Raw genomic sequence first — 23,936 nt, forward strand, 5'->3', positions numbered from 1 at the left:
TCTCAATATCCGATGCAACTATCAGACTGTCTCCAGTGCGCCACCGCGGTGCGCCACTCTACCTCCTCCAGTCACCTCCGCCCGGCACATCTTCACCATTCACCTCCACCCAGCACATCTTCACCATTCACCTCCACCCAGCACATCTTCACCAGTCACCTCCACCCAGCACATCTTCACCAGTCACCTCCACCCAGCACATCTTCACCAGTCACCTCCACCCAGCACATCTTCACCAGTATGGATTGGGTAAATTAACAAAGTGTGGAAATAAAGCCAGTGACAGCTCTCACACAATCGTTACTCTCCATATCCTCATTATCATTATCAGTCCTAATCATAATACAGGACAAGTTCACTATAAAAACTTAAATAAATAAATAAATTGTGTTCACTGTGTGAACTGTGTTTTTGGCGCACGCCATTTTCGGCTTTTGTGCGCACGTACATTTTTAGTGTGGATCCTACGCACTGTTTTATAAATGAGACCCCTGGACATTATATCTAAATTTGGGAAAATATCAGGTTATAAAATAAAAATTTCCAAAAGCATAATATTTCCAATAAATGATCATGCACAGCAGTTAGATTATGACCAGTTCCCATTTAAAGTAGCTGGAGACAAATTCACATACTTGGGTGAATCAGTGACATGTAAATATAAGGACTTGTTGAAATGTCATATGTTGCCAGCATTAGAGAAAGCCAAACAAGACTTAAAGTGGCAGTAGTCAGTATATTTTTGGCATAATTGGGCAAAAATTCCATGATAACCTTTCAGCATATTGTAATTCAAGTGTTCTGAGAGATAACTAGACTTTTGCACCTAATCATGGCTCTGTTTTCAGGCTTTAAAAAATGTTTAGCCTGTGACGGGAGACTTTGACCAATCACAGGTCATTTCATTGAGACAGCATTCCTATTGGCTGTGCTCCGGTCATGTGACCAGAACCTGGCATTCCTTCAACAGATTTTACATGGCAGCCGCATCACAAACTTTCTCATTTTACAGCTATACCATGCACTACAAGATAATTCTGAAAACATTTGAGGCGAGAAATAGGCATTAATGTAACATAATATGATTCATATTTGATCAGCGTGGCCTAGTGTGACCGATTGGTCGGAGTTCGCGAGTGATTGACAGCCGGCTCTCATAGACAGCAGTTGGACAGCAGATCTCAGATCAGCTCTGACTAATTGTTTTCCTCCGGCCGGTGAAATCTTGCAGATGACGTTAGGAGCACCGGAGGACAAGACACAGAGGCACATGATTTTTTTCAGGTTACCTGTTTCATGTACTACTGTCCCGATATAGCAACCGTTTTATAAAAATAACTTTTTTTAATTCTATGTGCTTCAATCTCGCCTACTTCAGCTTTAAACCGATGGTCATTGTTTCCTATTTCTCTAGCGGGTAGGGTAAATTTCGCCAAGATGACCATTCTACCTAGACTTCTGTTCCTGTTTCAGACCGTTCCTGTTCTATCAGGACACAGGACCATTATGGGCTGAGATGGAACAGTTTGCTTGTAATCCAGGGTCCTTATCATCAATGTTTTGTGCACCACTACCTCTCAGCAAGACAGTCAACCCCATTGTAAATGGCTCACTGAAAATATGGTCCCAGTTTAGGCAAGGCAAGGCAAGGCAAGGCAAGGCAAGGCAAGGCAAGGCAAGGCAAGGCAAGGCAAGGCAAGGCAAGGCAAGGCACCTTTATTTGTATAGCGCATTTCAGCAACAGGGCAATTCAAAGTGCTTTACATAAACATTCAAGAACATTGCGACAAAGTGCAAAAGAACATTAAGACATAATTAAAACAGTTATAAAAACATAAAAACATTAAAGATCAGAAAATAAAAACAAGCTAAAAAAATAAAAGCTAGGATAGAAGCTAAAATAGAGTATAACACACAAGAGTAAAAGCTCTAGTGCAGTATACGATCATTATCTGGTTTAATAAAAGGCAGCAGCAAACAGGAAAGTTTTAAGCTTTGATTTAAATTAAGTCAGAGTTGTAGCGGCCCTGCCGTTTTCTGGGAGCTTGTTCCAAATATTTGGTGCATAAAAACTGAACGCTGCTTCTGCATGTTTAGTTCTGACTCTGGGGACACTAAGCAGACCTGATCCAGATGACCTGAGAGGTCTGGATGGTTCAGAACATAGCAGAAGATCAGAAATGTATTTTGACCCTAAACCATTTAGTTATTTGTAAACCAGCAGCAGTATTTGAAATCAATTCTGGTGTAGAGACCTCAGAACTGGACTGATATGATCCACTTTCTTGGTCTTAGTGAGGACTCTAGCAGCAGCGTTCTGAATCAGCTGCAGCTGTCTGATCGATTTTTTAGGAAGACCAGTAAAGACGCTGTTACAGTAGTCAAGTTGGCTGAAGATAAACACATGGACTAGTTTTTCCAAATCCTGCTGAGACATCAGTCCTCTAATTCTTGCTATATTCTTCAGGTGATAGAAGGCAGTCTTTTTAATTGTCTTAATATGGCTGTTTAGGTCACACTTTAAACATAAGCATAAGCAGGCGCTCCCTTAGCTACCTATCGTGTCTAATGGGCTATTTCCACCTTCTTTAATAGACTCCGCATTCCAGCAATGGTTCAGGAAGGGGCTGTGGTGTATAAGGGATCTTTTTCAAAACAATAACTTTATGTCTTTTGAGCAAATTGTTAGAGAACATGACATACCTAAATCTCATTTTTTTCAGGTATTTGCAATATGGCACTTATAGTGGTGTATAGTCTTGTCAAAAATGTTTTTGTTTCCTTCCCATCTCGTCCGATAGATGTTTGGATTGAGGATTTTTTTTATTTGGATCCTGTTGGACGTGGTCTGATATCTATATTGTACAGTGAAATTCAAAGGGTGGCATTGCCTTCACTGAACCATCTCAGGGAACAATGGGGTAAAGACTTTGGGGCTGATATTTCAGATAAAGCTTGGCGGTTTGCAATTGAACAGATCCATTCAACATTTATCTGTGTAAGACATGGATTATTACAATTTAAGATAATTCACAGACTCCACTTCTCAAAAAGGAAACTCGCAAAGATGTTCCCAGGAATGGACTCAACTTGCTCCCGTTGCCATCAAGACGAAGCCACCTGTTATCACATGTTTTTTACTTGCCCACCCTGGTTCCACTCTGGACCGCTATCTTTGAAACCTTTTCATATATCTGTGATAAAAAAAATACAGCCAGACCCAACAATTGCAATATTTGGGGTAGCTTCTCCAGAAGTCTCACTGTCATTGGTTCAAGCTGATGCACTGGCTTTTTTCTCACTACTAGCACGAAGGCTAATACTGTTACAGTGGATATCCAACAAGCCACCATCGCATTCTCAATGGATAGAAAGTGTTACGACATATTTAAAGCTGGAGAAACTTAAATACTCTACAAGAGGCTCAACTAAGAGGTTTTTCAAAGTTTGGCACTACAAGTTATTGACTGCAGGAAAGCAACTGGGGAGGATAAATGACATCCTTATTTTTTAAAGCTCTGTGCCACATTCATTGCTGAACAAATCACACATCTCTTTATTCGCTCCATTTCTACTGGAGTTATCCCTCAGGTCTGGAAAACTGCACATGTAGTCCCAGTGCACAATGGTGGTGATAAAAATGATCTTAATAACTATCGGCCAATTTCCAAACTGTCCTGTCTTGCTAAAGTCATGGAGTCATTAGTTAACAATCATCTCAAATCATTCCTCTCAAGAAATTCGGTGTTAAATCCAAACTAGTCTGGTTTCAGAGCTAAACATAGTACTGTCACTGCTATTACTTTTATTGCTATTACACCACGGTCTCAGCTTTCATTCATATGCTGACGACACACAACTATATCTCAGCACCAAACCATCCACCCAGCTCCCCCCACAGTCACTTGTAAACTGCCTACATGCAATAAAAATCTGGATGTCATCTAACTTCCTAAAACTCAACAGCAACAAAACCGAGCTCATGGTTGTGGCTCCCAAGGCCCTGCTCCGAAAGGTTGGAGATCTCCACCTGGACGTTGACGGCTGTTCCTTCTCCCCATCCTCGGAAGTCCGCAACCTGGGTGTCATCCTGGACCCAACACTATCATTCCAGTCTCATATCAGGTTCATCACCAAATCCGCCTTCTTCCACCTCAAAAACATCTCACGTCTCCGGCAATCACTCTCTGACTCTGTGGCAGAAACCCTCATCCACGCTTTCGTCACCTCCCGTTTGGACTACTGCAATGGAGTTCTGTCCGGGGTTCCCAGCAAAGCCCTGGACAGGCTCCAGTATGTGCAAAACTCGGCTGCCAGGGTTCTCACCCGCACCAAGCCCTGGCAGCACATCACCCCCACCCTCATCCACCTCCACTGGCTCCCGGTCAAGTCCCGCATCACCTACAAAATCCTCCTCCTCACCTACAAATCCCTCAATGCCCTGGCTCCTCAGTATTTATCTGACCTCCTCCACCCTTACACACAGCCCCGGAACCTTAGATCCTCAGGCACGGGTCAGCTCTCCATCCCTCACACAAGAATGCGAACTTTTGGGGACAGAGCCTTCAGTGTGACAGCCCCCACACTTTGGAACTCTCTCCCCATAGAGCTCCGCAACGCACAATCTCTGGACACCTTCAAAAGACTCCTCAAAACCCACCTCTTCACCAAGGCCTATGGCCCCTAGCTTCTGTTACATTTGTTGTGTTTATTTATGTCTTTGTTAAGCGTCCTTGGGTTTCATGAAAGGCGCTATATAAATCCAAGCTATTATTATTATTATTATTACCAAGGAGTTGGTCCAAGTGTACTTGTAAAGTCGGACAGTGGGGTCTGACTTTGCTATGTGAGATCCAGTTGTGCAGTTGGAGGGAAACTGGTCCAGTCCTTTGTTTCTGCAGCTTGGTAGGTTGGTCAACAAGGCAGGCAGTTGCGTCTTCTGCATTAGAAGTTCCTTGTGTATATGTCTGAGTGAATGAGTCATAGTCTACAGTAATCAATGGTTACTGAGTCCATGGTAAGGACTCAAGGATCCTCAGAAGCGTAGTTCACTGTTTTTGCCACCATCTTTATGGTGGCTCCCAACAGTTCATTCCCATCAAAAATAATTATTACAAAAGGAGACCAGCAATAGCAAAAAAATGGCTTCGACCTCAGAGGGTTAAACAGTAATTTATTCAGTTATTGACTCTTCCTCTTGTCTTTAGTGTTGTTATGAAGCCATGAAGTCATGAACACTGACCTGAACATCGGTGGTATCAGAGGACGAGCCTGCTGCTGGTGTTCTGGGGACCTTGTTGCTCTGCTGGTCCGGGTTCTGCTGGTCCTCCTCCATTTCGCTCTTGAAGTGCTCCTGGTCCTGGTCCTGGTCTCTGTTTCAGAAAGCGTGATTAGTGTTTTATTTCCTCCTTCATTCAGTCCATATCGAAGGTTTACTGTGTGTCAGATATTAGTTTGTTACTCTGGACTGTCTAAAGTTACTCTTTTATGTGCTGTCAGTCATTTCTTTGAACATTCAAATATCCCACGGCATCAAGTCGCCCTTAGCTCAGAATAAAACCTCTGCATGTCCTTCTTTATAACACTGTGACTCTGAACACAGACAGCTGTCAGTCTGTTAGAGCCGTTCCACTAAATGTTTATTGCTCATAATGTGTAATCTCAGTTTAAAGAGTAAAGATCAGTATGAAGCTCAGACACGTAGGATCAATGAATAATGATCTCTATCTGGTCCCACTGATGGAACATGATTCCTCTAATATTGTAGATTATTTGTTAATATTTCTGAGTGAGCAGGATGGTGGTGCAGCTGCAGAATGGAGTTAGAAAGAGAGTTTTTTAAATAGGCAGCGTATAGTCTGAACGGCTTTTAACAGCATTTCACTGACTGTGTTTAAATTGACGACATTTGTTGAAGTAGCTGAAATAAAGTCACTGAATGCTGTTGAGCCAAGATCCAAATAGATGTCTACTAATTAAAATCTACTCTATTGAACCTTTAAATCACCAAACACATTATTACTGGATCAGACTGTGAGCTTACAGTCATGTCTCTCTGTCTCTGATGGATAGATGTGATATTTTTCATCTTCAGTTGCTGCTCCTGTGTTTTGTCCCGTCACATTAAAGCTGAATAAATCTATTTAAATGTAATGTAGGCTACAGTCTAATACACAGTCACATTCACCACTTTATCATCCATTAAGGAAATGTCAGTCTGCTAAAAGATGAATTCATGGACAACACTGAATTCAACTTTATCGTGTTATCGACACTTTTCCCTGCTGGGACTTTTTTAAAGAGAAATGTGCACAGTCAGCATATCCATGCATTAATATCTCTAGGTGGACTGGATTCAGATGGAGGCTCTGCCTCTTATTTACCTGTTGCCATGGTGAATCGTAGTATCAGAGCTCCATTGATGAAGGCTGTTTTCATCCTCACATTTGATTGAACAAACTCTGATCAGCTGTTCTGGAACCGAAAACTTTTCCATCTCAGAGTTTGTTAAAGCTGCTTTCTGAAACGGGCTCCTGGTCCTGGTCTCTGAGATCCAGCAGGTCTCCACTCTGACTGCTGGACTCTGGTGTCCTGGACTCACTACAAATCAAAGCACACAGAGATATTCAGGTCCTGCTGTCTCCTCTGGTTTTACTCCCATCCACGTAGTGCTGATAACATGGTCCATGTTAGCGTGAAAACAGCTGCAGCTCTTCTCTGAGGAATGATCTGGTTTCCATGGAAACTATCAAAGACCACATAGAAAAGCCTCAATGTGTGTGATCTGGTTAAAGAGACAGTTCACACAGACAGGTTTGGACCAGCTGTTTGGAGAAACGCACTTCCTGTTTACAAATGTTGAGGATGATTGTAGAAACGAAGCAAAGCGACTGAGACAAACTGAGAAACTCCTCTCAAACTGGACTAAAACACAAAGGAACCGGAAGTTCAATCAGATAACACGAGCACACATTAAAGTGAGCTAAGGCTAACGCTAGCAGTTAGCCACACAGCAGCAGGCCGAAGCTAACAGGCTAACTAGCTGGTTAGCATCGCAGCTAGCCCAGCGTGCTAACGCTATATTCGCTTTGATTTCCGGCTCAAAGAAACATTATTAAAGTGTTTACCTGCGTGTGTGCGGGTTCACCTGCAGCTCTGCCGCTTCGAAACGGACAAATATGCTCGTCAGCTAACGGAACAACTATCTTCTTCTTCTTCTTTTGGAATTTGCGGCAGACTAGACGCATCAGAGGCGTGTTGCTGCCCTCCACAGGTCATTTGTAGATCTCCATTGGTTGGATTGAATCCTCATGTAGAGTCATTGGCTGTATTGAGAAGTAAAACCTGCCTTTGTTTCCCTCCCTCCATTCCTTTTGCCATAGTTTAGCTATTCCGTGCTGTATTAAGCTCTTACACTCTGCCCTTCCACACAGCACTTCCAGATCTACTGTCCTTCTGTTGACGGCAGTGGCGGCTGGTGGATTTTTTTTTGGGTAGGGCCAATCAATTTCAACAAACATCCTAGTACGATTCAATGCAAAAAAAGGTATCAAAAACGCATTACTACTTTGCAGTTACATTTTTATCATTTATTCCAACACTGACATAAGGACATCTTATTCATACAATTCAGTATGTTAATATAACATACGACAGATCATTTATAAAGGAACTTTGCTCTTCTGTCCTTCTGAGTGGCAAACCTCTCAATGACCTTCTTATTGAAGTCAGGCATGTTCCTTCTCTCAAACGGGTCTTGGAGGAGAGATTTGATCGAGTTAGGGTTGAGTCTTGCAAGAGTAGCGCTACTAGTGCTTGGCTGTTCCATTGTCATGCCGTTAAAATGGGCTGTGAGAGAAGAGAAGTGGAGAGAAGCGAGAGACGAGAAGACAAGATCACGCGAGAACTGACATGAGCCCTGACGAGAACAGAGAGAGACACACGTGAACATGCGCGCGCACACCATGGGCCAAATCAGTTTGGCCCTCCCGGAAGTCTTTTTTACGGCACTGATTGGATGAATTGTATGTCATTCATGCTTGTAATCATATATCTTTAATCAGTGATTGGCTGTACTGCTTATTAGACCCGCCTTCCTTGGGCCAAATCCATTTGGCCCCAGAAAGTGCACGTGCAGCAGAGCAGCTGAGAGGTGCACTAGCAGAGAGTTCAAGGAGGAAAGCAGATATTTGGCGCAGTTATCCTATTTTACAAATATTACGGGTATATTCCATAGGTCAAAAACACACATACTGACAATTTTTATAATTTTTATAATTTTTATAATTAATAATTTTATAATTTTTTTTTTTTTTTTTTTTTTTTTGGTGGCTCAAGGTGGGTGGGGCCAGGCCCCGTGGCCCTCTATTGGCCGGCCGCCACTGGTTGACGGCTCTTTTTGCTGCCTCTTCAGCCTCATCATCCTGTACTCCTACATGAGCTGGGACCCATAGAAACACCACAGTGTTCCCCAATTTAGAGACTTGATTTAACATCGTCAAAATTTCAACAACAACATCTGGCGGGCCCCACTTTTCCCTCCCTTCAGTGCCATTAGTGCTGCCGCAGAATCTGAGCATATGATGACCTTCCCTGGTCTGACTTCCTCCATACACCCAAGTGCCCACAGAATTGCTACCAGCTCTGTAGCGAAGACTGACATATAATCTGATATCCGTTTTCCATGTTGTATCTGTAATTGTGGGATCCCTATTCCTATTGCAGCTTTACCTCTGTTCATATGTTTGGAGCCATCAGTGGAAATCTGTGTGTAGTCTGCCCATTTTCCACATATCTTACTAACTAATGTCGCTGGATCACCTGCATGCTTTTCCTTGACTCGGTCTAACACTGACAGGTCTACATCAGGTTCTGGATAAAGCCATGGTGGAACAGGTGGCCAGCACCCTGCCGGGCCCATTGGCAAATCTTTCACCCCCATATCCTGTGCCTTCTCACCCATGGAATTTACCAAACTCCCCTTCCTTATTCCTTTTCTTCCCTGAAATTCCCAGTGCTTCCCCAACAGTTGCTTGTTAGGTATTGTAGACCAACAGCTCTGTAGTTTAGACCAATAATTCAAAGCTAATTTGCTCCTCCTCAGCTATAATGTGGTTTCTCCCATTTCAATTCCTGCTGTGGTGCTTTCTTTTTTAAACCAAAGCTCATATATTTTGTCTAGGCAACTGCAATTTTAAAACCCCATTCCTCTGCCCATGTCACTACTCTGTCCAAAGCATGTTGTAACTGCTTAAAAATATGTTCATATATTCGACCCCTTTTCCATATGGCCCCATCATCAGCAAATAGAGATACACCAAAACCATTTCCCACTTTACAAAACATATCATTTATCATTATATTGAATAAAACTGGACTTATTACACTTCCCTCGGGGGTCCCATTCACTACATTTTCTTCGCAGGACATAGCCCCACCTACTCTTACTTGAATTGTACGGCCTCTCAAAAAATCCTTGATCCAGTTCAGCATTCTACCTCTTATCCCAGCAACATACAGTTTTATCACCAACCCTTCTTTCCACAACATATCATACGCTTTCTTAATATCGAGAAACACACCCACTACGACTTCTTTATTTGCTAAGGCCTTCTTGATGTCAAAATCCAGCACTAGCACAGAGTCCATAGTGGATCTTCCAACCCTGAAACCACTCTGATATGGGACAAAATAGCCCTGTTTCTCGAGCATGTACACAAGTCTATCTGTGATCATACGTTCCATAATCTTACATAGCACAGCCGTGAGTGCATTAGGGCGCTAGGAACCAGGTTAATTTCCTATTTTACCAGGTTTCTGCAACGGTATAACCGTTGAGTGTTTCCATTCTTTTGGCAGATGTCCTTGTTCCCATACTGTATTGATAAGTGCCAATATCTCTTCTGGTACCAGATCATCCAGATGATGAAATATCTGGTACTCTAGCCCATCCCTTCCAGGTGCTGTGTCTCTACCTTTTTGAATGGCTTGTTTAATCTCTTGCAGAGAAAAGAAGGTATTCATTACATTTGAATTGCCATTATTATACTCAAGCTTGAACTTTTCATTTTACATCTTTTCCTTACTCTTCTTTTTACTTTCTGAACTTATATTCTCCGAACTGTGTGCTGTTTTAAATGTTTTAGCCAGCATGTCTGCCTTAGCTTTGCTGTCAACTGCTTCCTGCCCCTCAAATTGTAGTATTCGCACTGTGGCTGCCCTGTATACTCCTGCCATTCGACGCACTAACGCCCACAACTTTCTAACCTCCGTTTGTGGCCCTAACATATTGCAAAATTTGCGCCAGCTTTCCCTCTTTGCTTCCTTTATAATCCTCCTGGCCCTTGCCCTGAGTTTTTTTATACTCAATTAGGCAACAACTATCCCGCCGCCAGCCAGAGATCACAACGAGACAACCACACTTCCGGTTACAAGTACTTCCGGTCTGATTTTTTTTTCAGTTTAAAGTGAAAGAAAGTCGCCACTTGGAGGTCAGGAGGGACCAAACAGGTACACAGGATTTTATTATTCAACGTTATTATATTCAATGGTGGAATGGAACTAAATACATTTAGTACTTTAGTACTGTACTAATTTCAAGCTACTTTACTTGAGTATTTCCATTTCCTGGTACTTCCTACTTCTCCTCCACTACATCTCATAGGGAAATATTGTACTTTTTACTCTATTACATTTATCTGACAGCTTTAGTTACTGTACAGATGACAGTTTTTCATCCCCTTCCTATCGAGTGAAAACCACGTATCTCCAGATGTGTTGATGTTGAATGTTTGTGGTAAATCTGTTCTATAGGACTAGTTGTTGGATCCCTTCAGTTGCACACCCATAGGCCTGCTGCCTAGACTCAGTAGGGTGGTCAAGTGAGCGATGGCATCTTCTGGGTTATCAAGTGTGTGCCCTCTTTCCTCGCTGTTTCGCTGATTGGCCCACGACACCTCCAGAGGGTTCAACAGTTATTCCCGGCGTCCCAGGCTCACCCAATGATATATATATATATATATATATATATATATATAAACAAAAAAGGGAAAAAGTCCAGAGTGCTCAGAAGTTCAAATCAGTGTGATGAAGGTGCTCTTTTGGTGGGGTACACAAAGGTTAAAAAGGGGGGAATCCAAGGCACTCTTCTGGCAAAAAATAAAAAACCTTTATTCAAATGGCTATATCATGATGAAATGCTAAAAACAGTGCTGGTACATGTTCAGAAAGAGATGGGAAACAACCCACGCGTAGCAGCACAAACAGCATTCTTCAGGGTGTAACCCTCAGCACACTGTTTTCCCTTTTGTGAGTACAAGGTGATTGCAGACAATTGATGATTGCAAACACCTGAGCAAGACGCCAATAAACTCTCAGGTGACAAGTGCAAAATGTGGTCACTAGATGGCTCTACAGGATGTCAAGAAAGCAGAGAAATGAATGAAAACTAAATAAGAAAACATAAATATACAGATAAGACAGAAAAAAGTAAATAAGTAACAATATATAACCATTTATGGCAACAGTACCAGAACACATGCTTAAGAGCCTCTACAAAAACGGATTAAAATCAATTTCTTCATTTAGTCCTGTGGCCTTCATTTGGTGTATGTAAAAAGTTTCTCTCCGCAGTAATAATTTCTGTCGATCACCACCAAATGTTCTTTTTGATGGTTTCCAGGCCTTCAACCATAAGGCTGTCTGGATTGCTATTATGTATTTTATAAAAGTGCTTAGCCATAGGGTAATTTAAATTAACTTTTCTGATAGCATACTTATGCTCAGAGACTCTATCTTTCAATCGTCTTTGTCCGGCTTATGTAAAAACAATCACAGGTACAGGAGAAACGGTACACAACAAAAGTAGTGTTACAGTTAATGAACGTTTTAATGTCATACACCTTATGAGTCTTAAGGTCACTGAATTGTTTACACTCCTTTATATTGGCACAATGGTTGCAAAAGCCACATTTGTAGGTACCCTTCAATGATCAGTGAAGCCAAATTGTTTTATTATTATTATTATTATTATAACTACTGAGGCCATTTATCATCTGCCTGGTATAAGATCATTAATGATGAGTCCAATTAGCTCATGACTTAATCCAAAAACAATGTAAATGCTGAGAACACCAATTACAACAGCTCAACAAATGAGGAGTCAAAGCACCTCTTTGTGTCGACTAATTTAATGAAAACATCAACAGATTCAAAACCACATTCAGTCATAAAAAATAAAAACAGGGAATATAAATGTAAAATAAAGATTATTCAATGAAAACTACACAAAGGAGTAAAATATAATGTTGAACTATGAAACAATGAGAACAAGAGAATATGTATGAAGCAGATAAAAACAATAATGGTGAACACATCTGGAATAAATCATTCTAAACTCATTATTTCACAGAAAATCATTCTTTTGACCATATCTATGGCTGGGGCCATTCGTCGACGTGATCAACGTCATTGATTACAAAAATACGTCGATTTGCATAACGTGCATCGGTGCGTCGCAAGAATGTCTGCGCCCGGTCAAAGCATGCATTCCCCCGGAGAACAAGCTGAAGCTAGAACACCTCGCCCACGATCCTCTAAAGAGTGGAAGTATTTTAGGCACAGATCCAACAACGTGGTGCTCTGTAAACTCTGCACGTTGGAAATGGTTTATCACAGCAGCACCACTGTTATGCATCAACACTTCAGAAAGCATCCCGGAGCGCTTTGTCTAGACAGCAACATATCCTGTTGACTTTTTGACCCCAGCAAAGTATGATGTATTAGGATTATCAACAAATATAACATGTGTTAATGTGTTTCTGTTAGTAGTAGTCACTTATAGGGGAGCAACGGATCACAAAACTCACAGCTCGGGGGCGCCTGGGTTAGCTCAGTTGGTAGAGCGGGCGTCCATGTATTAAGGCTTGGTCCTGACCGCGGCGGCCCGGGTTCGAATCCGGCCTGTGGCCCTTTCCGCATCCACTCTCTCTCTCCCCCCTTTCAAGACTCTATCCACTGTCCTGTCATAAAAAATGGAAAATGCCCCCAAAAAAATAAAAAAAAACAAAAAAAAACTCACAGCTCGGATCACATCACGGTTTTCAGTCACGGGTTGGATCGGCAAAAAATGAAAAGGGAGCAAATATAAATTTTAGAGATGAAAAAATCTTGGCATTAGTATTTCTAATTATGTATTCTAAGCTTGTGTTAGGAAGTTAAACAGGTCATAATTCTCTCTCTATTATCTATTTTATATTGATGTGAAAACATCTCCTTCAAACAACTGGATATTTATTTTGGGTAAATTTATTGTTATGTGTTATGTTAGGATTTAAAAAAAAAAATCATTAGGATAATCAATAAATTACTCGTTAGATTATTCGACTAATTGAAAAGACTAATCAATAAAAAAATACTTGTTCGGCACAACCCTGACAATATCCCATAGCCTTCTTCAGCACTTAACCTTCCTCAACTATCGTCACATGACGCTAATCCAGCACAGTCACATGATAACAGGTGGTCATATTCATAACTTGTTGTCACTGAATCTGATCGAGTCAATTAATTTGCAAAATTGTAGGAGGCTCGTGCAACTGTCCCTGATATCAATGTTCTGCACTAGTCCTTCTTTGTGATTGGAAGACTCTTCCAGATGTTCTGACAGTTCAGCCACATAACGGAGTCTGACTGGGAAGTTTTTGGTGGTCCAAGTATGTAGTCATAGCCACGAAAACAATCATGCTCTTTAGAACACAAATTTACTGTCGGTCAGACTTCAATGTGGAGAGAAGCTTAGAATATAACAACACAGCTATCAGGGCATGGGGAGGAGGCAGGAGGAAACAGCTAGCTAGGCTCTGAGAAATGTTCAAAACTATACAGTGTGAATGCGTTGGTGGGCTTTAAGGTGATCAGACCGAGAAAAAGTTTTACCACATTGGTCACACCAGTATGGTTTCTCTCCAGTGTGAATGCGTTGGTGGCCTTTGAGGTGAGCACCCTGAGAAAAAGTTTTCCCACATTGGTCACACCAGTATGGTTTCTCTCCACTGTGAATGCGTTTGTGGGTTTTAAGGGAACAAGGCTGAGAAAACGTTTTCCCGCATTGGTCACACCAGTACGGTTTCTCTCCTGTGTGAATTTGTTGATGTGTTTTTAGGTTACTCTGTTGTATGAAAGCTGCCCCACATTCATCACAGCTGTAGGGTTTCTCTCCAGTGTGAATGCGTTGATGTGTTTTTAGGTTACTCTGTTGTATGAAAGCTGTCCCACATTCATCACAGCGGTAAGGTTTCTCTCCAGTGTGAATGCGTTGGTGGACTTTGAGATTCCTCCCCGAAGTGAAAGTTTTCTCACATTGGTCACAGCTGTGTAGTTTCTCTCCAGTGTGAACACTCTGATGAATCAGTCCCTTTCTTCCTCTCTGTTTCTATAAGAACAGACATACATAGAGAGAGAGAGAGAGTCAGTGAGATGCCATGGTGGAGTGACCTATCTAAAACCATAAATAACATTTAGAGCATGTCTGTGGAACATAACTCACAATGTTCCAGTCTGACTAATGCAGCTGTGACAACCAACTGCAGGGCCGTGTACCTCTGTAGACATTTGATTGATCACCACAGACGCCCCCATGACATTTCCTAATTCCCTAATTTCCATCGCTGTAGTAATTACACCGTCTCATGTATAATGATAGTGCATGGTGTAGGTGAGCAGGTACTGTACAGCGTAGTGCATGTCGTACCTGAGCAGGTAGTGTGGCGCACCTGCACGGCGTACCTGAGCAGGTGGTTGTGATAGTCAGTGCTCAGATTATCTTCTTCTCCATTCACCTCATAAAAATAAAGTAGTCTTTAAATACTGACATTTTGAATGAATAACCCTTTTTAGGACTTCATCAAGGGTTCAGTTATTGGTCCCAGGGTGGTGCCCCTTTATTATTAATGCCTATTCAGGGTTTTTCCTGCATAGAGAATTCCAAGGCGGCCACCTCCGTCCATATTTCGCCCCGCCTCCAGCTCTCAACAAACTCTGATGGGTGTCTTCAAGGAAAACACTAGTTTCTAATATGCATTGCACTTGATGGATTGCTGTCATTTGTAACTGCAATTGAGGCATTACGCTGTTGTGTTGGTGCTGTGTCATAATCAGCACAGTGAACCAGGAAAGGTACTGTCAAAACTGCCAAAGAAGAAGAAACGAGCCGTCTGTTTTGGTTTTCGGCTGGATCGCTGCACAGCAGGAGCGACAGTGTTACTGCTGGTAATGTTTTCGCCACAACAGCAAAAACATTACTAAAGTCAACAAACTCTTTTTCCCTGCCGTCAAGTGTTTTAATATAGTTTTATATCACCAGCTGGGGTTTATAAGTGCCGTTGCAAGCAGCCGTCTGCGTTTGTGAAAGCCGCTCCATTCGCCTCTACATGTGTGCCTGAACAGTTTAATAATGAACCGGAAATACTTTTACACTTCTCAGTGGGTGGGCTGGCTGGTCCTCAACAGGTGTGTTTCCTCCGCAACGGTCTGCACACTGCTCTAGTTCAGCTCGGAGAGGCCCGGGGCCTGGGGTGAAAGTGGTTCCGGGCTCCCGCAGGGCTGTTGAGAGAGGGCTCTCTATCCATCTCCCTCCGGTGATGGATAGTCCGCTGCTCCGGGCACGACTGTCAACCGGAGTGGACTGTCCTCATTGTGTCAGGGTTTCTGTGGCGATGTCCCAAACCCACCCGTCTTGAAACACCGGCCCCGTCTCGTTCACCATGATGTTTACGAAGAGTTATTGACTCTTCCTCGTGTCTTTAATGTCGTTATGAAGCAATAAAGTCATGAACACTGACCTGAATATCGGTGGTATCAGAGGACGAGCCTGCTGCTGGTCTTCTGGGGACCTTGTTGCTCCGCTGGTCCGGGTTCTGCTGGTCCTCCTCCATTTCGTTCTTGTAGTGCTCCTGGTCCTGGTCCTGGTCTCTGTTTCAGAAAGTGTGGTGAGTGTTTTATTTCCTCCTTCATTCAGTCCGTATCGAAGGTTTACTGTGTGTCAGATATTAGTTTGTTACTCTGGACTGTCTAAAGTTACTCTATTATGTGCTTTCGGTCATTTCTTTGAACATTCAAATATCCATCAGCATCAAGTTGCCCTCATCTCAGAATAAAACCTCTGCATGTCCTTCTATATAACACTGACTCTGAACACAGACAGCTGTCAGTCTGTTAGAGCAGTTCCATCAGACAGATCCTGAACTTCCTGACGGGCAGAACCCATGTTGTTTGGATAAGCACCACCACATCCTCCATCCCGACTCTCAACACTGGCGCCCTTCAGGGCTGCATGCTCAGCCCTCTCCTGCACTCCCTGTTCACACATGACTACGTGGCCACACACAGCTCCAACACCATCATTAAGTTTACTGACGACACAACCGTCATTGGCTTGATCACAGACGGCGACGAGATGGCCAACAGAGAGGAGGTCAGAGCCCTGACATCTTGGTGCCAGGACAACAACCTCCATCTCAACGTCAGCAAAACAAAGGAGCTGATTGTGGATTACAGGAAGAGACAGGGAGAAGGACACGCCCCCATCTCCATCAACGGGACTACAGTGGAGAGAGTCAGCAGCTTCAGGTTCCTCAGGGTTCACATCAGTGAGGACCTGACCTGGACTCATCACATAGACACCATCATCAAGACGGCAAGACAGCCATCCTTCTTCCTCCGCAGGCTGAGGAGGTTCAACATGGACTCCAGGATACTCTACAGGTGCACCATCGAGAGTATCCTGACCGGCTGCATCACCGCCTGGTATGGCAGTTGCACCACCCTCAACCGTAGCGCTCTACAGAGGGTGGTGAAAACTGTACAGCACATCACCAGGACAGTGTTGCTATCCATGGAGGACCTCTACACCCAGTGGTGTAGGAAGAAGGGCAACAGGATTATTACGGACCCCAACCACCCCAGCCACAACCTGTTCTGCCTGCTGCCGTCTGGGAGACGGTACTGCAGCATTCGATCCCAGACAACCAGGCTCAGGGACAGCTTCATCCAGCAGGCCAAAAGACTGCTGAACTCTTGAACTCCTGAGCTCATCACTTTACCATTATTTACCTTTACACCGATCATAACATTAAGACCACTGACAGGTGAAGTGAATAACATTGATTATCTCGTTACAATGGCACCTGGCAGTGGGTGGGATATATTAGGCAGCAAGTGAACATTTTGAACTTTGAACTTTGTGTTGGAAGCAGAAAAATGGGCAAGCGTAAGGATGTTAGCGACCTTGACATGGGCCAAATTGTAATGGCTAGACGACTGGGTCAGAGCATCTCCAGAACTGCAGCTCTTGTGGGATGTTCCCGGTCTGCAGTGGTCAGGACCTACCAAAAGTGCTCCAAGGAAGGAAAACCAGTGAACCGGCGACAGGGTCAGACCCGAGGCTCATTGATGCACGTGGGGAGCGGAAGCTGGGCCATGTTGTCTGATCCAATAGAAGAGCTACTGTAGCTCAAACTGCTGAAAAAGTTAATGCTTGTTCTGATAGAAAGGTGTCAGAACACACACAGTGCATCGCAGTTTGTTGTGTATGGGGCTGCGTAGCCGCAGACCGGTCACGGTGCCCATGCTGTCATAATGTTATGGCTGATCGATGTATATTCTTCACAGAGATGTTCTATTACCATTTTTTCTTTCTCGATACGGATACCTGAACTTGCAGTATCTGCGGATACCGATCCAATGCCAGCGTGATAAAAAAATATATAGTTGATATTATTAATATTCTTATTATTTAATAGCTGTTTACTATCGACCATTTATGGATATGATATGATTACTATCTTTGCTGTTACTCTTGTGCCAGTCATCAATGACAGAGATGGCAAGGTTGGGAGCCTGGATAATTATAGGCCAATTGCACTAGCCAATGTGGTATCTAAAGTCTTCTCTTCGAGAGGATTTTATTAGATTGTTTATGTAAATATCTTGGTACCACAGACAACCAGTTTGGCTTCAAGGCTAAGCATGGTACTGATTTGTGTATCAATCCTCGAAAGAATTAGCCGAAAGCTATAGAAGGCAAAACTCCTCTGTTGTAACCGGTTTTATAGATGCATCTCAGGCTTTCGACCAAGTAAATCACCAAAAGTTGTTTCTGAAATTGAGTCAAAGGGACGTCCTGACAGCATTATAAGAATCTTGGCATATTGGTATGTCAACCAGAATATGCAGGTCAAATGGGGCAATAGAGTCTCCGATCCCTTTGGTGTTGGTAATGGAGTACGACAGGAGGGTTATCTGACCAACTAAGACCCTGTAAAACAGGCTGTATGATTGGTAACACCCTGATAAACCATTTTATGTATGCCGACGATCTGGCTACTATCTCTTCTAGCAGTGCTGGGTTTCACCAGCTGCTGAATATATGCTCAGATTATGGGGTCAAATATGATCTGCAATACAATGCAAAAAAAAGTGTTGTCATGATAAATCTATTTAAATGTAATGTAGGCTACAGTCTAATACATGCTCACATTCACCACTTTATCATCCATTAAGAAATGTCAGTCTGCTAAAAGATGAATTCATGGACAACACTGAATTCAACTTTATTGTGTTATTGACACTTTTCCTTGCTGGGACTTTTTTAAAGAGAAATGTGCACAGTCAGCATTAATATCTCTACGTGGACTGGATTCAGATGGAGGCTCTGCCTCTTATTTACCTGTTGCCATGGTGAATCGTAGTATCAGAGCTCCATTGATGAAGGCTGTTTTCATCCTCACATTTGATTGAACAAACTCTGATCAGCTGTTCTGGAACCGAACACTTTTCCATCTCAGAGTTTGTTAAAGCTGCTTTCTGAAACGGGCTCCTGGTCCTGGTCTCTGAGATCCAGCAGGTCTCCACTCTGACTGCTGGACTCTGTTGTCCTGGACTCACTACAAATCAAAGCACACAGAGATATTCAGGTCCTGCTGTCTCCTCTGGTTTTACTTCCATCCACGTAGTGCTGATAACATGGTCCATGTTAGCTTGAAAACAGCTGCAGCTCTTCTCTGAGGAATGATCTGGTTTCCATGGAAACTATCAAAGACCACATAGAAAAGCCTCAATGTGTGTGATCTGGTTAAAGAGACAGTTCACAGAGACAGGTTTGGACCAGCTGTTTGGAGAAACGCACTTCCTGTTTACAAATGTTGAGGATGATTGTAGAAACGAAGCAAAGCGACTGAGACAAACTGAGAAACTCCTCTCAAACTGGACTAAAACACAAAGGAACCGGAAGTTCAATCAGATAACACGAGCACACATTAAAGTGAGCTAAGGCTAACGCTAGCAGTTAGCCACACAGCAGCAGGCCGAAGCTAACAGGCTAACCAGCTGTTAGCATCGCAGCTAGCCCAGCGTGCTAACGCTATATTCGCTTTGATTTCCGGCTCAAAGAAACATTATTAAAGTGTTTACCTGAGTGTGTGCGGGTTCACCTGCAGCTCTGCCGCCTCGAAACGGACAAAGATGCTCGTTAGCTAACGGAACAACTATCCCGCCGCCAGCCCGAGATCACAACGAGACAACTACACTTCCGGTTACAAGTACTTCCGGTCTGGTTTTTCACTTTAAAGTGAAAAAAAGTCGCCACCTGGAGATCAGGAGGGAAACAACAGGTATTACACATGGGGTACATCCCAATTCTCTTAATTGCATCCACGTTTCCCTCACTTGCGCCTTAGTCCCTCCCACCAGGGAAGCTTGGAGAGACGCAAGGAAACCATGCAAGGACAGAGGAAACGAGGAAATGAGACCTCGTTTCCTCTGAAGCGTCACGTGAAGCGACGTCTGTTTCTGATGACAGCAGCAGCTGATCACAGCTGGATCAGCTGTCAGTCGGCTTTAACAGCTGTAGAGACTTTAGATGGAGTTTATGTCTGAACTGATCTAATACTAATAAAAACACAGTTATCATTGGCAGAGCAGCAGTGTTTCCTCTCTGTAGTCTGTTACCTGTTTAACAAACACCTGCACGTGAATAACAGCTGCAGTCTGTATTTCTAAAGTGGACTGAGTCCTGCTTAGAGGACCAGGAACCAACTCTACTGGTACAATATCTTTACATTATTTATTCATTATTATTAGCGTCTGTAGTTATTGATATTCTGATTGTGAGTTCATTATTTAATAACCCAGAATATGACTATGGTGTCTTTTAAACCCTGGACATTATTTATTAGGCTGAATGTTTACACACTTATTGATCTATCCTAGTTTTCAGCATTATTTGGATTGTTATTATACATATTTGTTATTTATATTTTCTTAGAATTTCTCTGTTTAGATACATACATTTCTGTGTATATATATGCTGGGAAAAAAAGTTTGGAAACTTGTGTTTGGTGGATTATTTCTCTGTTGTTACAATGCTAATTGGCATTGTATTTTACATCGTTGTAAAGCCTGTTTATTTACCTTCACAATGATGTCCAACTTGTAAGGAACATGCATTTGTGGGATGAGCAGCACAGCTGATTATGTCGGTAGCGCCCAAGAAAAATTTGCCAAAATGCTCTGCCAATGGTAAACAGTGTATTCTCATAAGGCTACCAGGAAGCATACAATGACTGCCCTTCACCGTCAGGCCCGTTTGCGCTGGTGTCGACAACACAGACAATGAAACCTGAACATGTGGGGGAATGTCATGTTCAGTGATGAGTCCAGGTTCTGTCTGCCAAAGTTCGATGGCAGGGTCAAAGTGTGGAGACGACACGGAGAACGCTATGTTGATTGTTGCATTGATGGAGTAACAGCTTTTGGTGGGGGCAGTGTCATGGTGTGGGGCGGCATCTCCCTCACTGGCAAACAAGGCTTGTCATCATTGAAGGCCATCTCAATGCAGTGAGATATCGGGATGAGATTCTGCAGCCAGTGGCGATCCCATATCTCCACAATCTGGGACCTAACTTCATCCTCCAAGATGACAACGCTCGCCCCCACAGAGCCAGGGTTATCACAGACTACCTCCTTAATGTGGGAGTAGAGAGAATGGAACGGCCTGCCAAGAGTCCAGACCTCAACCCAATTCAACACTTGTGGGATCAGCTTGGACGTGCTGTACGCGTTAGAATGACCAACACAACCACGCTGGCTGACCTGCAACGAGTCCTGGTTGCGGAATGGAACGCCATCCCACAGCAACGTGTGACCAGGTTGGTGACCAGCATGAGGAGGAGGTGCCAGGCTGTTGTGACAACTCAAAACAGGCTTTCCAACCATGTAAAATACAATGCCAATTAGCATTGTAACAACAGAGAAATAATCCACCAAACACAAGTTTCCGAACTTTTTTTCCCCAGTTTATATATGTATATTACATGATATTTATTTAGACAATAGTTTCCTTGCTGAAGAGAGGGAAGTTGGTCCCAAAGCGAGCTGCTGTATTGATACCCTCCACCTTAAAGAAAGCGCTTAATTGAGCTGTGAGTGTGACTATAAACGGAGTTCACTCCGTCACAGAGTGGGAAGGTGTAGGGACCGGACTGGATTTGGGCCTTAGTGTACTGTTTAGCTATAAAATGAGAAAATTTGTGACCTGGCCGCCATGTTGAGATCAGATGAAATACCAAGCACCCCCCACCAGCCGGAGTAAACTTTCTCATTTTACAGCTAAACAGTTCATTACAAGATGTTTCTGAAAACATTTGTAATGGCAATTTTCATATCTGCAGTTTAACACTGTACCTTTAGATAATCTCAGGGCCTCACATGTTCATCTTCGTCACCATAGGACAGTGACCTGACATTTTAGATCTCTGTAACTGCAAACAACAGATTGCTGGAATACTTGTTATGTCTTGTGATGATCTGTTGTCTGCTGTGTGCTGACGCATTGATACACTTTCTATCCTTCTCTTCTTTTCTTCTTTGCACTTATCTTCGTGTTATGCTTTAAATGTATAAATACTGACTACTCTTTGTATTCGGGGCTCACTTGCCACAGTCCACAACAGGTGGCTGTGCTCGTGAGTCCATCTGCAGTCCATCTGCAGATGTTTTAGTTATTAATGTATCCCTTTTTATTAAATTCACTGAAAGACAAGTTGTTACGTTGGTTTGTGTCTTGTTTTAATAGAAACTGCCACCACACATGTCAGTCCATGTCAGTGTTAAGTATCGTCTGTTTTTACTAAGAACCTTCTTATTCTTTTTAAATTCATAGTTAAATGAAGCAAAGTTTTTAATAGTGCATATGCACTCATTATTTCTGCAAAGAGAGTGGATATCTCTTTTCTGGTCCATTTAATTGGGACATAAACTTTTACGATCTTCGGAACCCAATCCTGCAACTCTACTGGGTCCTCCTGCGCCTCTCAGTCTCCACCTGCCTGGCCTCTCCACCTGGCCCTGCCACCGCATCTCCTCTCCCCGTCTGGACCGCTCTGCCAGCGGCCTTCTCGCCAGCTCTCAGGTTCTCACCTGCCTCCCCACCCGCGCTGCTCGGCCAGCGGCCGCAGTGCACTCCTTCGCCCTGTCTCTCTCTCCCGCTTTCACACCCACACACATACACAGGTACGCACTCTCTCTGGACAATGACAATGGCGTTTCTCGTGTCTCTACTTTTCACGTTGTCTCTTTGGGACTTACGAGCAGGTGATCACTCCTGGGTGAGTACATCTAACAATATATTTTGCCCGCAGAACTTTGCGTATGGAAGCACACGTACGGTTGGCACAGGACACAATCTTATCACCAAAAGTGCCCAGAGACTTACTGACCTTCAAAGCCTTCTGGCTTTAAATAACTACTTTGTTTTCAATGAGAGATCTCAGTCGGACATGAAGTATGAGATGTCGAAGGTCTCATCATGTAACATAAAACGGAGATGGTTGAGTGTTTTAGTGTTACTCATATCTGGTAAAGTGGAACCTAACCCGGGCCCAGAGCTGCAGTGTGTTCAGACGCCATCTGATTTGAAATCTCTCTCTGGTCTAAAAATGATTCGTCTCAATGTGCACAGCTTGTTATCAAAGATGGACATGTTTAGAATATGGGTTAAATCTACAGATGTGGACATTGTTGTAATATTTGAAACATGGCTGAAATGATATTAACATTGATGGATACAATGTTTATCGTGCTGACAGACCAAAGAAAGGTGGTGGTGTTGCCATATTTGTGAAATCAAGATTTCACGTTTGAGTGATTCTGTCAGAATCAATTAGCAAACAACTGGAATTTCTGGCAGTGAGTTTAGAGATATGTAAGGGCTTCTGTTTAACTGTTGTTGGGTGCCAATGTTTTTAGCTTCTCTTGTACTACAGCTGACTCCCAGAAACGTTCCTTTTGATAAAGTAAAATAATAAGACATCAGAGGTAAAATCCTTGCTTTCCCGTCGGGTCAGTGTTACAGGAACTCTTAGCCTGACAGTTAGCCCAGCATCAGTTGCTTTAGTAACTGATCTTGAACTATGTTGAATTTGCTTCGTGGAACCAATCCACTGAAAATGAGTCAGACTAACTGAAATAAGCCTGGCTTATTTGGTGGCTTTATAGAACAGGGCTCCACATTGTGATTGTGAAGCTGACGGATGGACAGATTCTCTGGATACAAGTGTTGACTTCATATTATTGGACTGTTATCAGTAGCCAATGAGGAGAGGGAGCTCATTAATATTAATGAACAGAAGAACCTGATGTCATCGGCTTTACACCGACACAAACAGAAATGAAACACTTTTAAACACACAACAAACTACAGACACAAATATTTAGATTTATTAAAGTTTATTAATTCACTTCTGCTTTTAGGAACATTTTAAAATGTCAGTCACAGCTGCTGTGTGGGCTTTAACTAATGAGGTAATTTATTATCTGACTGGTGTAAGATAATTAATGATAATGAGTCCAATTAGCTCATGACTTAGTCCTAAAATAATGTT

The 23,936-nt window shown here is 42.8% G+C and overlaps 1 protein-coding gene across 1 annotated transcript in view; it reads right to left on the reverse strand.

Annotated features, from left to right (window-relative positions):
• Positions 1–23,936, reverse strand: part of LOC119482181 (zinc finger protein 271-like) — a 39,288-nt gene that overhangs the window by 6,868 nt on the left and 8,484 nt on the right. Inside the window, exons 5-9 of the mRNA XM_037759605.1 lie at positions 18,725–18,941; positions 15,840–15,969; positions 13,883–14,431; positions 6,384–6,607; positions 5,243–5,372 (exon numbers count right to left, since the gene is read on the reverse strand). Of these exons, the coding sequence (XP_037615533.1) occupies positions 5,243–5,372; positions 6,384–6,607; positions 13,883–14,431; positions 15,840–15,969; positions 18,725–18,941 (1,250 nt within the window). The remainder of the gene's footprint in view (positions 1–5,242; positions 5,373–6,383; positions 6,608–13,882; positions 14,432–15,839; positions 15,970–18,724; positions 18,942–23,936) is intronic.

Source organism: Sebastes umbrosus, chromosome 22 (assembly GCF_015220745.1).
Source record: "Sebastes umbrosus isolate fSebUmb1 chromosome 22, fSebUmb1.pri, whole genome shotgun sequence".
In the NCBI taxonomy this organism is placed as follows: Eukaryota; Metazoa; Chordata; class Actinopteri; order Perciformes; family Sebastidae; genus Sebastes; species Sebastes umbrosus.